This window comes from Phalacrocorax carbo, chromosome 5 (genome assembly GCF_963921805.1).
Source record: "Phalacrocorax carbo chromosome 5, bPhaCar2.1, whole genome shotgun sequence".
Lineage (NCBI taxonomy): Eukaryota > Metazoa > Chordata > Aves > Suliformes > Phalacrocoracidae > Phalacrocorax > Phalacrocorax carbo.
This window is the reverse complement of record NC_087517.1, coordinates 22,264,302-22,278,732: the sequence shown is the minus strand read 5'-3', so window position 1 is coordinate 22,278,732 and position 14,431 is coordinate 22,264,302. Positions and strand designations below refer to the sequence as shown.

Genomic DNA, 14,431 nt, shown 5'->3' with positions numbered 1-14,431 from the left:
GCAAAACCTGTTTGGTCTTCCTTAAGCATGGTATTAATAGATTCTTGGAATACATTCAGATATCTTCTTGCTAAAAAGCTTATAGCAGAGAAAGAAGTTTCTGCCCTTCAGTTGAGGTGGTGTAAATGACCACAGGAAAGACCTTAGATGATTATAGTGCTTCAACTTACTTTCTGGAGAACATTTTAAAATATATAGGTATTTTTTAAATTTCAAGGTGATAAATGGAGCCTACCTAGATGGCTTAAAACTTAAAAATGACTGTGATTCTCAGCTGAAATACCACTGCCACTGTTGATACGGAAAACTAATTTGTTTGGTTTGTTTTATATGAGGGGATTTGGTGGTCTTGCCTCAGTTCTGCAGCAAGCCATCATTCTTACATCTCATTCTGTATGTGTCTGGTCTCCCTCCTTGCTAGGAGCTGGGCAAGGTGCCATATATTCCTTTCACTGTCTCTGGCTGGAGATGACCTTATCTGTCATCTCTGATATCTGTGATGACTTATTTCCATTTTTATCTTTTTTCAGAGAAGCATTAATTCCTAGGTACTCACCACCTTAGTTATTTGAGGTTTTTTATTTCTTTATAGGTTTGCATATCCCATCTTTTCTTCTGCCTCCAGCTTCTTCCATTATAAGTATTCTAGATTAGAGTTTTCTATCAAAAATGTCTGCAGGTTACCAACAATTGTTCTTTGTTAGAACAGTTAAATTATACTTTGCACTATTAAATAACAGGATATGGCATCAATGAAATGGAATCTGACACAGTTTTGCTACAACCACTTCCATTATGGATGGTATTACTTTAAAATGACTTTCAGCTATGCCACTCAATTGAGGGGAAAAAGACAACCAACTTTAGTGTGACCTGCTCAAACTTGTGCCATGTAAACTGCAACCTAGAATATCTATCCAGCTAAACAACTCTGACTTTGTCAATCAGCTGCTTAGCTGAGATACTCCTTTAGCATATATCTTCCAGATAATTGATAATATTAAATTATATATTTTTGCCATCAATGTAAACAAGTTTATGAAATATATTATCCATCCCCTTTTTTTTTTTTGTCACGAGGACATACCCTTTTGTATCCGCTGAAGTTATGTCCGTGGCATATCACAAGCCTCCACAGTTCATCTGATATCACAGAGGCCACAATAAGACCAATATAAAATTCTACTAACTCTTTTGTTTTCTTTTTAAATTCACAAATAGCCAGAACTGATAAGTGGAGCTGGGCACCTCCTGTCCCAACCTGTGCTCATGGCTTTAACTTTGCAGACTCTGGTCTTCAGGTATATTTTTGGCAATCACAGTTCATGTTTTGTTCAAGCCAATAATCTCTTCTTTGAGCTAATAATTATTTATCTGCCTGCCTTTGGCTTCTGTTCACTCACAGAAGCAAAGGCTTTCAGGACATGTCTTTATTTTCTGTATGTTAGGTATTTCACAGAATCACAGAATCACAGAATGGTATGGGTTGGAAGGGACCTCTAGAGATCATCTTGTCCAACCCCCTTGCTTGAGCAGGCACACCTAGAGCAGGGGGCACAGGAACATGTCCAGGCAGGTTTTGAATGTCTCCAGGGAAGGGACTCCACAGCCTCCCTGGGCAGCCTGTGCCACTGCTCTGGCACCCTCACAGGAAAGAAGTTTTTTCTCATATTGAGGTGGAACTTCCTGTGTTCCAACTTGTGCCCGTTGCCCCTTGTCCTGTCATTGGGCACTAATGAAAAGAGCCTAGTCCCATCATCCTGACACCCACCCTTTAGATATTTATAGGTATTGATGAAATTCCCCCTCAGTTTTCTCTTCTCCAGGCTGAACAAACCCAAGTCTCTCAGCCTTTCCTCATAAGGGAGATGCTCCAGTCCCCTGATCATCTTGGTAGCTCTCCGCTGGACTTGCTCAAGGAGTTCCACCTCCTTCTTAAACTGGGGGGCCCAAAACTGGACACAGTACTGCAGATGTGGTCTCACCAGGGCAGAGTAGAGGGGGAGGATAACCTCCCTCGATCTGCTGGCCACACTCCTTTTAATGCATTCCAGGATACTGTTGGCCTTCTTGGCCACAAGGGCCCAGTGCTGGCTCATGGTGAGCTTGTTGTCCACCAGCACTCCCAGGTCCCTCCCAACAGAGCTGCTTTCCAGTAGTTCAGCCCCCAGCCTGTACTGGTGCATGGGGTTGTTCCTCCCCAGGTGCAGGACCTTGCACTTGCTCTTGTTGAATTTCATGAGGTTCCCCTGGGCCCAGCTCTCCAGCCTGTCCAGGTCTCGCTGGATAGCAGCACAGCCTTCTGGTGTATCAGCCACTCCTCCCAGCTTGGTATCATCCGCAAACTTGCTGAGGGTACACTCTCTCCTATCGTCCAGGTCATTGATGAATATGTTGAACAGGACTGGACCCAGCACAGACCCCTGGGACCCACTAGTGACAGGCCTCTATCCAGACTCTGCTCCGTTGATCACGACCCTCTGAGTTCTGTTGCTGAGCCAGTTCTCTGTCCACCTCACTGTCCACTCATCCATCCCACACTTCCTTAGCTTGCCTGTGAGGATGCTATGGGAGTCAGTGTCAAATGCCTTACTGAAGTCAAGATAGACAACATCCACTGCTCTCCCTTCATTGACCCAGCCGGTCATGCCATCATAGAAGGCTATCAGGTTGGTCAAGCATAATCTTCCCTTGGTGAATACATGCTGACTGTTTCTGATAACCTTCTTGTCCTCTACATGTCTGGAAATGACCTCCAGGATGAACTGCTCCATCACCTTTCCAGGGGTGGAGGGGAGGCTGACTGGCCTATAGTTCCCCAGGTCCTCCTTCTTGCCCTTTTTGAAGATGGGAGTGACATTTGCTTTCCTCCAGTCCTCGGGCACCTCTCCTGTCCTCCACGACCTTTCAACAATGATGGAGAGTGGCTCAGCAAGAACATCTGCCATCTCCCTCAGCACTCATGGGTGCATCCCATCAGGGCCCATGGATTTGCAAGGATCCAGTTTGCATAGGTGATCTCTGACCCAATCCGATGGTAAGTCTTCCTTTCCCCAGATTTGTCCTCTCTTCTCTGGGGGCTGAGATGCCTGAGGGCCAGCCTTAGCAGTAAAGACTGAAACAAAGAAGGCATTCAGTAACTCTGCCTTCTCTGCATCCTGTATCACCGAGGCCCCTTCCTTGTTCAGCAGTGGGCCCACTGTGCCCCCAGTCTTCCTTTTACTGCTGATGTATTTAAAGAAGCCCTTTTTGTTATCTTTGACATCCCTCGCCAGATTTAATTCCAAGTGGGCTTTCCTCATCACATCTCTGCATACCCTGACAACATTCCTACATTCCTCCCAAGTGGCCAGTCCCTTTCTCCACATACTGTGAACCTCCCTCTTCCATTTGAGTTTCTCTAGAAGCTCTTTGCTCATCCATGCGGGTCTCCTGGCTCCTCTGCCTGACTTCTTCCTCCTGGGGATGCACTGATTTTGAGCTCAGACGAAGCAGTCCTTGAATACTGTCCAGGCCTCTTGGATCCCCTGCCTTCCAGAGCCCTAGCCCGTGGGATTCCTCCTAGCAGGTCTTTGAAGAGGCCAAAGTTGGCCCTCCTGATGTCCAAGGTTGTAACCTGACTCATAGCCCTGCTTCTACCTTGCAGGATCCTAAACTCGACCATCTCGTGGTCACTGCAGCCAAGGCTACTCCCAACTCTTGCATCCTCAACCAGCCCTTTCTTGTTTGTTAGGATAAGGTCGAGCAGCACATCTCGTCATATTGGCTCCTCCACCACTTGCATCAAGAAGTTGTCCTTGCTGCTCTGCAGGGACCTTCTGGATCGTGCATGGCTCACCATGTTGCTTTTCCAGCAAATACCAGGGTGGTTGAAGTCCCCCATGAGGACTAGGGGCTGCGATTGCAAGGCTACTTCCAGCTGTCTATAGGCCTGCTCATCAACTTCCTCTTCTTGATCAGGTGGCCTGTAGCAAACACCCACAACAGTGTCACCCATATTTGACTGCCCCTTAACTTTTACCCACAAGCTCTCAACTTGTTCTCCTTCCACTCCAAGGCAGAGCTTGATGCATTCTAGTTGCTCCTTCACATAAAGAGCCACTCCCCCACCTCACCTTGCTGGTCTGTCTTTTCCGAAAAGCCTGTAGCCATCCATGACCACATTCCAGTCATGCAAGCTATCCCACCATGACTCTGTGACTGCAATGATATCATGGCCCTGCGACTGCACACAGACCTCTAGTTTCTCCTGTTTACTCCCTATGCTGTGTGCATTGGTGTACAGGCATTTCGGAAAGGTGCTTGAGCACACAGGTTTCCCCAGAGGGATGTATGAGGACCCACTACAGCTCTGCAAACCCTTGAGGTGGTTGGTCTCCTGGTTGCCATTGCATGAGGCCACCACAGCACCTTTATCACTGCTCAGGTTGTCGTATCTTATTCCCCCATTGTGTGTGATGGCACTAGCATTGCCAGTTTGTCCCTCTCCCCCTGAGTTCCTCAGTTTAAAGCTCTCCTCACCAAGTTTGCCAGCCTTCTGCGAAAGGTTCCCTGGCCCCTTCCAGACAGGTGGAATCCATCCCTCCCTAGCAGCCTAGTTGCTGAAGAACATCCCGTTGTCATAAAAGCCAAAACCCTCACATTGACACCAGCCACGTAGCCAGGAGTTGATTTGTATTATTTGCCTATTTCTAGTCACCCATTTTTCTCCAACCGGTAGTATAGAGGAGAAGATAACTTAGGCACCAATATTTTTCACTTGCTTTCCCAGAGCTTTATAGTCTTGCTTAGTTCTGCCCAGACTCTGGCTTGAAGCATCGTTTGTGCCCACACAGAAGAGTAGCAGAGGATAGTCATCAGTCCGTTTGTGCTGCTGCTGTTAGAACCACCTGTAGGTCTTCCTGGATTTTGAGCTCTGTCACCTTTCTCCCCTCAGGGTTGTGCTGGTTCTCAGTCCCATGTGGAACATTGGGGTGTTTTCCACTGTCTGCAGATATCTTCCTGGAGTGAACAACTTCCGTTGTCTCAGCATGTCAGCAGGCTAGCCAAGATTTTGGACTACTGAAAGAATGGGAATGAAAGTTTTGTTCACAGTTCCCACCACAATCCAATCCAATCCACTGTAGAAAACCAGAGTAAGTTCCTAAAGGTGCACAGCTTAGACAGGTTGCGTACTCCCTTCTAGTTCCACATTTCTTTGGTTAAAAGACATCGCGCTCATACATTTCAAATATACGTGTAGCGCATTGCTCAAGACTTTGTAATACAACTTTTTAGTAAACTTATTCTAAGTAAACAGTGTCTGATGTGCATGATGTGTTAAAGAGTTTTTAGTTACTGGAGGAAATGAGGTGATACTCAAAGAGGGTTTTTTTTCACTGACACTGCAGATTCAGATGAAAGTTCTGTTTAAGTATCTTCCTGTTGTCTTTTGTACTGTCAGATATTTAGTCGTCCCAGAGCTTCCAGCTGCCCCATTCTTCCCATCAAATACTGTTCTTGCCTTTTGGCTGTTACCCAGCAATTTTCAGCCTGGGCCCTACACATCCCAGAGCGAGCGGTGCCTCCTCCCCTTGCTTTTATCATCCTCTCCCCATACAGCTCTCTCTGGTGCCACTCAGAGATCACATCCCAGAACTACACCACTTCAGCTGATGCTTTGTGTAAGTGATACCACCTGTATCAGTGAGTACTTTCATACCAGCACTATGCCATGTGTTGGTATCATCACCGATAAGACAAAGCTGTGCCTGTGCTAGGGCTTGTTACCAACATGAAAAACTGCATTTTACTGGCACCATTTCCAAATATGTTTTCCTGTATATTGGCAAAATCAGGCTTTTATTCTAGTACAAAAAGTACCCTTACATGAGCACAGCAAACAGAACTAGTCAAACTAAGGTTTCTGTTGCTATAACTATTTTTATAGATGCAATCATACTGGCCAGAGTTCTGGGTCAGTGCTGACTTTGATCACTGTATTTGCAGAGGATGCGTTACAGGCTATAACAGCAAAACCTGCTTATACCAGGGTATCTGATTCACACGCACAGTTGATTCTACTATTGGTAATGATTGAAATAAAATTAGGAGAACCTTCTTGGCATGTTATACCTAGTGGTATACACTAAAAGTAGGGCTTCTAGGGGTACAGCATCTGTGAATAATGATGTCTGCTGGGGGTGTTTTGTTTTCTTTAATCATATGCCAGTAAAACTTAAAAATAGGTGGTGCCTAAACTGCCTAATTTCTGTTTCTTGCCTACTAAAAGCACAGCACTGATAATTTTAGGTTTCTGTCATTCATTGATAAATTAGATTTTTAAAGAAATCATAAAAACAATAAAGGATGCATTGGAAAATAATGTTGTTTATATCACTACATTTAAAGCCTCCTTTTCTTCAGTTACACAAATGGCGCAAGACTCAAAGCAATTGTTAAAGTTCTTTTAAAGAAGACTAAAATCTAAATATTTGAGTCAACAAATGTTCTTTTAATACACTGATCATTTGAGGAGATTATTACTGTACGTTGTAGCTTTTCTTACAGGTAGGAGAGAAAGGAATTAGAATGTTTAGGAATTTTAAAGCACCTCATTGTTCTGAGGAAGAGAGATTTTTCTTTTGATTTGAGTTCTATTTTTAATGCCTTACCTGGCATTTCAATCTTCCTAGAGTGGACACTGCTCATTTGTTATGAGATTTTTGTTTCAGACATTATTCCATAGCATGTCTTGGGACCTGGAAGCTTTGTGAGCTTTAAATAGGAAAGGATGGCAACTTCTGACCTTTCCCCTTTGGGTAGATTGCTGTGTTTCAGCAGATTATTACAGTAGAGGGAATTAGAGCGATAGGCAATTTTCTGAATCCAAATCTGAAGCTACGCTGACAGTACTTTTGCTCTGTCCTGCAACTCTGGAAATTCATGGTGGGTATGGCAAGCACTCCCGACAAGAGAAATTAGATTTCTTAATGCTAAGCCCATGTTCCCGGGCTCTGAGCACACCAACTGGATTTACCACCTCTTCCCCTACTCCTAGAGGTTTTGCTGTCTGTGCCCAAGGCCAGCCTGGACATGGTGCTGGTCTGTAACCTTGGATCAAGGTGTTGTGAAAACAGCCAAATTGCAAGAAAGAGCTATGACAAGACTCGCCTTGGTCCTCTGTTGTGTTCAAGCTCAGGCCCTTGCCCGTGGTCCTTGCCTGAGCTATGCTGTAGCTATGTTGGGTCCTTGCCTGAGTCTACTATGCTACAGTAGTGCCCAATCTTGCACTCTGCTGTTCCTGACCTTGCCTTACTGACTGAGCTTCCCAGCTGCAGCTTGGACCTGCTCTGTCTCTACAGACTTGCCTGGCAGTCATCAGACTGTCACTGACCCTGGCTGCCATCCCTAGGCCTGCCCCCCTTGCCTGGCTGGGGTCCTGCCAGACTGCCCCCTGCTTGGTGTGGCCACTGAACCTGCTGCCTTGCTGGCACCCATGGCTCCCAGCTTCCCTGCCCTTGCAGGGCACCCCAGCCCTCGCTGATCCCTAACATGGCTTGCTCAAGCAAGAGCTCTTCATTAAACAGCTTTCTTCCTCAGTGATGACCTAGGTTGAGGAGCTCTGCCAGTCTTGTAAAAGCAGAGCAAGTTGCCCTGAGAGATAGGAACCTGAGCATTTTATAACGCTCAAGTTGAACTGGGAATCTTGTTGATTTACTTGAGAGGAAATTTAGCCAGCAGCTCTGGACAGTTTAATTTCTCATTTGCAAATCATAATGTTGGAAAGCAATAATAAAATATGAGCATTTATTTAACTGACATTTTGATTTCCCAGGAAGTGCTGCCCATTAGACCCCAGGTTTTCCATCAGAAAAAAAATTAGAAATCGTAAATGTAATAACAAATTTTTGTTCAATGGTTGGGTTTCATATACAAGCACACTTACGGCATTTAGATTACAAAATTATTTCATCTTATATCCCTAAGACTAAAAGGAAAACATTTTAAAGTGTTTCAAACCCAAGAACTCAAGCACTTTATAAACATTGCTGAATCGATGTTCGTAGCTTTCCAGCAAAGTATGAACCATTCCTTCCCTGATTCTATAAACAGAAGATGAGGAAAGGCTAGGGCCTTTACTCAAATGATGAATAGCCTTTTATAATTAAGGTATTTGTTTTGGACTTAGTGTCATTTCATGACCATCTAACAAAGCTAAAACTCTGCTCCTGCTTAAATGGTGGCATATCCCATTCCCCACTATTGGACACATTTTTCTCATGTCTCTCCTGTTTATCTTCTCTATTAATTGTTTGGCTGCTCGGTGAACTAGCTAATGTTTTCAGCTGAATCAAACCAGGAATTATCTGTCAGCCTGAATAGGTCCCTGGTCTTGCTGAGAGGCTGTGTGAAATCCCATCCTTAGAAAATATGCGTTAGATTCCCAGTTTTGCTGCAGACTACTTCTATGACCTTTACCAAATCCCTTAAGATTTCTCTGTTTCCAGTTGTGAAACTGAGATAATTATATTCCCCAGCCTTCTGGTATGTGAAGATTAATTTATTAATATGCATGAGATGTTCATATCCTACAGTGATGAAAGCCATCGAAGTTCCTAGATCAACTCCTTTATATGTTTGAGTTTTATCCATTCACAGCTACAGAGAGACCTCCAGACACCTCCAGAACTTTTTAATGGTAATAAACTGGAGCTCAGAAGGAACAACAATCTTTAGTCCATTGTCATCCTTATGGTGGCTGTATCCTAAATTCATTCAAATTATTATAGTGGAAATTGTGATTCCTCCAGGTTCCAAAAGGCATTTGTTGCAAAAAGGCTATTGTTGCCAATACATGAAGGGCTAGCATGTAAATATTCTAAATTTATGCACAGTTCTGAATTTTGAATGTTTGAAATGTACAATCATTGGTGTGCCATCATGATGTAGGAAATGAGCCGCTAGCACTTATGGTGCTAGAATGAGCCAGTAATTTTTAAGCTGGTGATTTTCAAGTTTTAGCTAACTGCAAAATGTGTTCTCATGGTCTCATCTGAAAAACTGGATAGAGAGGATGTGAAGACTTAACTACCTTAACCATGGTTCCTACTATGCAATACTAGCCGTGACATTGAGGAATGAGCTCTGTTGAGACTGAGGCTGCATCTGCTCTCCAGCTCTCCAGAGAAGCTCAGGTAGGCTCCATTATTCTTTTAAGTGATATCTTCAATATGCCTGTCAAGGCCCCTCACACTCAGAGTGGTTGAGATAAAGATGTAAGCATTTCCTATATATGTGGCCTGAAAAACAGGACGATCAAATAAGAAAATACTGAAGAAAAGGGTTTGGTGTTCACCTGAAAGAGATCAGTACTTCATTCTGTTTCTAATAGAGTCACTAATCACAGTGGCATGTATTACAGCACTGACTGTACTTACCAGAAAGGCAATGGAAGTTCCTATTACAAGGACCAGTAACAGCTTGGGGTATGGCATATAAGGAAATAATTAAAAAGGCCTATTTGACTATATAACAATAAACTCTAGCTTCATGGTTACTGGTTCAACAATCATTAATATCCAGAACACAAAATCTTCCTACCTGAGTTTAATGAGTGAATTCACTGAGTGGAACAGCTTGCAATGGTTTACAAGGAGGGAGGTAAGAAAAGAGACAAAGGCATCAAGGGCTTCAACCTAGGAAAAAAATAAAAGTGGTTTGCTTTGTAAGGTCACTATGCTCTGGTAGACATTAACTTTAGTGAGACTTAGCTAGAACACAGCTGAGTGACTTCTGAATCAAAGGTTTTCCATGTATTAAGTAAGATGCTTTCTGTCATGTGAATTGCCAAAAAAGATTCTCATGTCTTCTGTGCGAGCAGAAACTAACCTAAGTTGGAAGCTTTTATGAAAGCAAGCATCCTCATGACAATAACGGGCATGCTACCTATTTAAGTCTATTCACTAGAAGAGAAAAGGAGGTTGAAAGCATTAGTCCACTCCCATTAGCACCAGCTGCTGCTGTGTCGCCTTCATATCTCATGATGTTTTTTAAAGCACAGCCACCCCTCACCGCTACCAAATTACTGACTTTCAGACCTTATGTATATAATTGCAGACAGCTGTGCTACACCATGTGATGGTCATAACTGCAATACTAGCCCAGTTTTCAGGAGAAAGGATGGTTTTACTTCACTTGTTTCCCTGAGGTAGATGTGACAGTAGAAAGAATAGTTCCTTCTCACTCTGGTTTAGTCTATGCTAGGTTATATGGCTATTTAGGTTGCATCTACTGCCTTTCTACTCAGAAAAAAGGGAGTGGGGTTGATGCTATCCCTTGTACATGCTACTGGTATATGTACCACTGCTTATGAACTCCAGTCCTCATGCTTGTCCTTGACTTTATATAGGTATGTTTATATATAAAGCTAATTGGTCTGAAATGTGATTGCAAGCACCAATATTATTCTTGTCTAAATCCATCGAACCTAGAAATGAAGTCTGAGTAATTTTGCTCTGAACTTCCTTCCCCCACCTGCAGAGGATACTGCTGGGGATTATCAAAAGATCTGAGCATTGGCTTAACTCTTCTCACAAGGTGGCCTACAAGGTTTTCAGTATTGCCAGTTTTATTTGTAGCCTAGCTATGTAAAGCCTTTTTTTTGCTTTGGAATCAATCATCTGGTGACTGGACTCAGTGACCCAGACAATCTCTTAGAGCCCTCTGTCTTCAAGCACTAGGCAAGGCCAAACCATGTTCAGACAGGGCTGTTCTGAACTGTCTTCAATTTGGAGAACAGTGATTTTAAGTGAGCCCTAGCTCTTTCTCTGGAATCTCCAAAATCTGCAGATTGCTATTCTTTTTTAATGTCTGAAAAGTTTTGTGGAAAAACCACTGCCTGTATTGCTTTGAACAGCAGACCTTTCAGTACTGCAGGGCCCTTCTCCTATGTCTCCAGCAGGGGACCTGCTTTTCAAAGGCAGCTTGGCCTACTGGCATAGACCAGCAGCCTCAAGGTCTTGCTGTTGCTTTCTTTTCTATTATCTTACCCGACTCTCAGGCTCTGATATTTTTCTGGAGTTGTACCCTGGATGCATGGAACATTTCCCACAGGTCCCACTGTTTATGAAATTGCCATCCTGTAAAGTTCTCCCCATAAAAGCTGCTCATTTCAACAAATGGCAGAGTGCAGGTACGCTCTAGAAATTCCCAAAGTTGCAGGATTAGTGGGGAAAACTGGGGCAATAATTGGGACAAAAATTACTATAATGGTATCAGATGTAAGCCAGCAGTTTAGATAATGATATAACAAGAGCATCACATACATTCATAGCTCAGGAACTAAAACCACCCCCTGCCACCACCCGCAACAACTGAGTACAGATGGAGAACTTGGCTGTTTTCCATCAACAGCGAGTAACCCATTTTTCCTGTGCTGATTGATTTGGCCTGTGCTGTTGCTGTCTTACTTTTTTTTTTTTTTTTTTCATGGTGTTGCTGGCAGAAAGGTCTCCTCTACTAACAACAAGTTTGTCTAGCCTTGGCATTAAGCTTAATACTGAATGACAATTTAATACTTCCTCTTCCAAGTCTTGCTGACCTTTAGTTTGTGGCAGATAATTTCTAATGTGTGTATATGAAAATATTTTAATCACCTAGCTTTTAAAAAACTAGATTGAGAGACACCACTAGTTAGGCACAAAAATGTGCAATATTTTTTCTACTATTAGCTTTTCTACACTGAGCTTAATAGTTGTATGTGAGAAAATGGAAATTCACTGCACAAATTACTCCACATCTGCAAGTTGCTTATACACCTTCTGATGAAACGTTAAGCAGTGGTGAGGAGTTTATGCTTCATTCAGCCTTCTCAGCAACACAGCAAAACAGAAGTAACTTGCCTTCTGTTTTGGAATAACATTCTATTAACTGAAAGTCCTCATTGAATAAGCTACACAAAAAACTTTAGTTAGCAAAAGAGGGTTATCCTGAACTGAAGTAGGACTGAATAAAGTATCTAGCAGGTTGTGCTATGTGTATCTTTTTATGACTTTAAATCACACTTCAACATACTTCCTAACAATTTGAGATTCAGTTCTGCTTTTCCATCTTTGAAAGCTTTCCTGCTTACATATTTTCATTATTAGTTCTAATTACCTTAAATTCCTGCTGTAGTAGGAAGTGAGATTTTAAAACCTATGGAAATCTTTTTGTACTACTCTTCCAAATCTCCATAAATCTTAAAATACAAAGCAATCAAAGTAGGAATAAGACTGTAGACTGCAAAAATAGCTATTTTCTAAATTATTTCATACTAAGTAAAATCTTGCTGATATTATACAGTGACAATAAGAGGGTGGAAAAACTAAAAAATTAATTCTGTACTAATACTAACAGCAAAGTTTCACCTAAATACAGATTATTATTTTTTTTAATCTCATCTTGTATAATGGCAAGTAGTAGAGAAGTTTAGTTATGATTCTTGTCTTGACCGTTTGTTTAAATCACTTGATTCTGGTTAGCCAAGGGGAACATTTCTTAACTGTGCACAGTCCTTGGTGGCACAAGCTGAGGCAATGCGGTGCAGCTCTGCTACCCTCCCTGGAAAAGGCCACTCGTGTCAAGGGGTGACTTAACCACTTTGCAGGACTGGAGCCCTCATTGCTAATGAGCACAAGTGTATTTTTCACATCCTCAAATTTAAACCCAAGTAACCTCGCAGCAGCAGCGCTCTTGGCAGGAACACTTGTACGCTTGAGAGCTGTGCTCCAGAGATGCCTGGGCGCCTATGGTACCGGCCTAACAGGTGCCTTCCCGCATCCCCGCCGAGCGATGTGGCTTTCCTTCGGGCCCTCCCCCGGCCCCCGCGCTCAGCCCGGCAGCCGCCCAGGGCCCCGCTGGCAGGGCCGTGGCCAGCACAGGCTCAGCCTGCCGCCCTTCACAGACCCCGCAGTGCCTCCAGCCGCGGGGAGCGTCACACGGCTCGGCGGGATGAGCGGGGAAGGAAGATGGCCGGAGACGCGACCCGCCGGCAGGTTACGCGGCGCTGGGGGAGGCGGCGAGCCCCCAGGGTTAGCGGTGCGACCGCCGCCTCCCGCGGGACGTCTCCGCCGGGAGCCCGCGCTTCTCCCTCAGGCGGAGGGGGACGGCCGCCGCGCTCCGCCGGCGCCGCGCACCGGCACCGGCCGAGGTCAGCCAGGCCCGGCAGCCACTCTCCCTCTCCTCTCAGCGGCGCGGGGCGAGCGACCGGGGCCGGCGGCGGCGCCCGCCTCTGCCTCCTCCCCCTCGGTGCCCTGCCTCCTCCCTCCGCCGGGCGGCCGGCTGCGCGGGGAGGGAGCGCGGCCGAAAGGTGTTGCTAGAAGGGAAGTTTAAAGAAGGTCGTCGGGTTCCTGGGCGCTCCGGCAGCATCATGGCGGAGCAGGGCGAGTCGCCGGTCCACGTCCAGCAGCCCCAGCCGGCGCCTGCGCCCGCCGCCCCAGCCGTCGGCTGGCCCATCTGCAGGGACGCCTACGAGCTGCAGGAGGTTATCGGTCAGTGGAGCTGGGGAGCGGGGAGGGCGGCGGGGGGCGCCGCAGGGCGGAGGCAGGGGATGCCGCGGTGGCCGGCCGGCTCCGGGCCTAGCGGCGCTCATCCTCCCGCAAGCTGGGGCTCGCTCACTGCGGCGGGTGCGCCCGGCACTGCAGTGGCGCCGCCGCCGGCTGCTGCAAACTTTATCCGCCCGGCAACGGGCGGGCGGCCCCGGGGGGCGGCGGCTCCTTCTAGAACCCGCCGCGCCCCGCCCGGTGCGGCCCGGCGGGTGCCGCTGCCGCCCCGCTGCCCTGCGGTGCATCGTCATCCCTTGCACCGGTGGCAGCCGCCGCCTGAGCCCTGTCTTGCTGGTTTGCGCTGGGACCCCCCGCAACTCCGCAGACGCGCTCTCTGTGCTTGTGCGTGCGTGTGTGTGAGCGTGTGCATACGTGTATGTGTCTGTGTCTGTCCGTGGATGCACACGTGTGCATGCATCCGCTTAGATTACTCTGCATTTTTCCGGTGGTTTCATGGGGGAGGTAAATCTCACCCCTAGATCTGCTACTATCGTGGTGACTTCCTTTTAATGTTTTGTTTTGTTTTGTTTTTTAACATATTTTTAAACCCCTTCCTCTTCTCCCTCGCTGGTTAATCGTGCCCCCGGGCCAGCTCCCCGCGCCGGGCGGTGGCACAGAAGGCCAGCGGGGGATTACAGCTTCGTTTCGCCCCAGCCAACCTGCTTTTGTCCCGGTTTGCCGTGTGAGGTTCAGCCCGCCTGCCGCCCATGTCCCTGTGGGTAGTGGGCTTTCTGGTGGTGCGCTTCAGCACTTTGTTCACGTGTCCAGCTAATGCAGATCAGATGTGTTCAGTCTTCATCCCCTATATTTGGATTGGATTATTTTGAATTTTACTGTGTGAAAAGGTGACTTGTTAACAGTATGTG

General features: G+C 45.8%; 1 protein-coding gene across 1 annotated transcript in view; it reads left to right on the top strand.

Annotated features, from left to right (window-relative positions):
• Nucleotides 1-13,114: 13,114 nt before the first annotated feature.
• The window catches only part of STK39 (serine/threonine kinase 39), a 105,487-nt gene continuing 104,170 nt past the window's right edge, over nucleotides 13,115-14,431 (top strand). Inside the window, exon 1 of the mRNA XM_064451515.1 lies at nucleotides 13,115-13,511. Within this exon, the coding sequence (XP_064307585.1) occupies nucleotides 13,391-13,511 (121 nt within the window). The 5' untranslated portion in view covers nucleotides 13,115-13,390. The remainder of the gene's footprint in view (nucleotides 13,512-14,431) is intronic.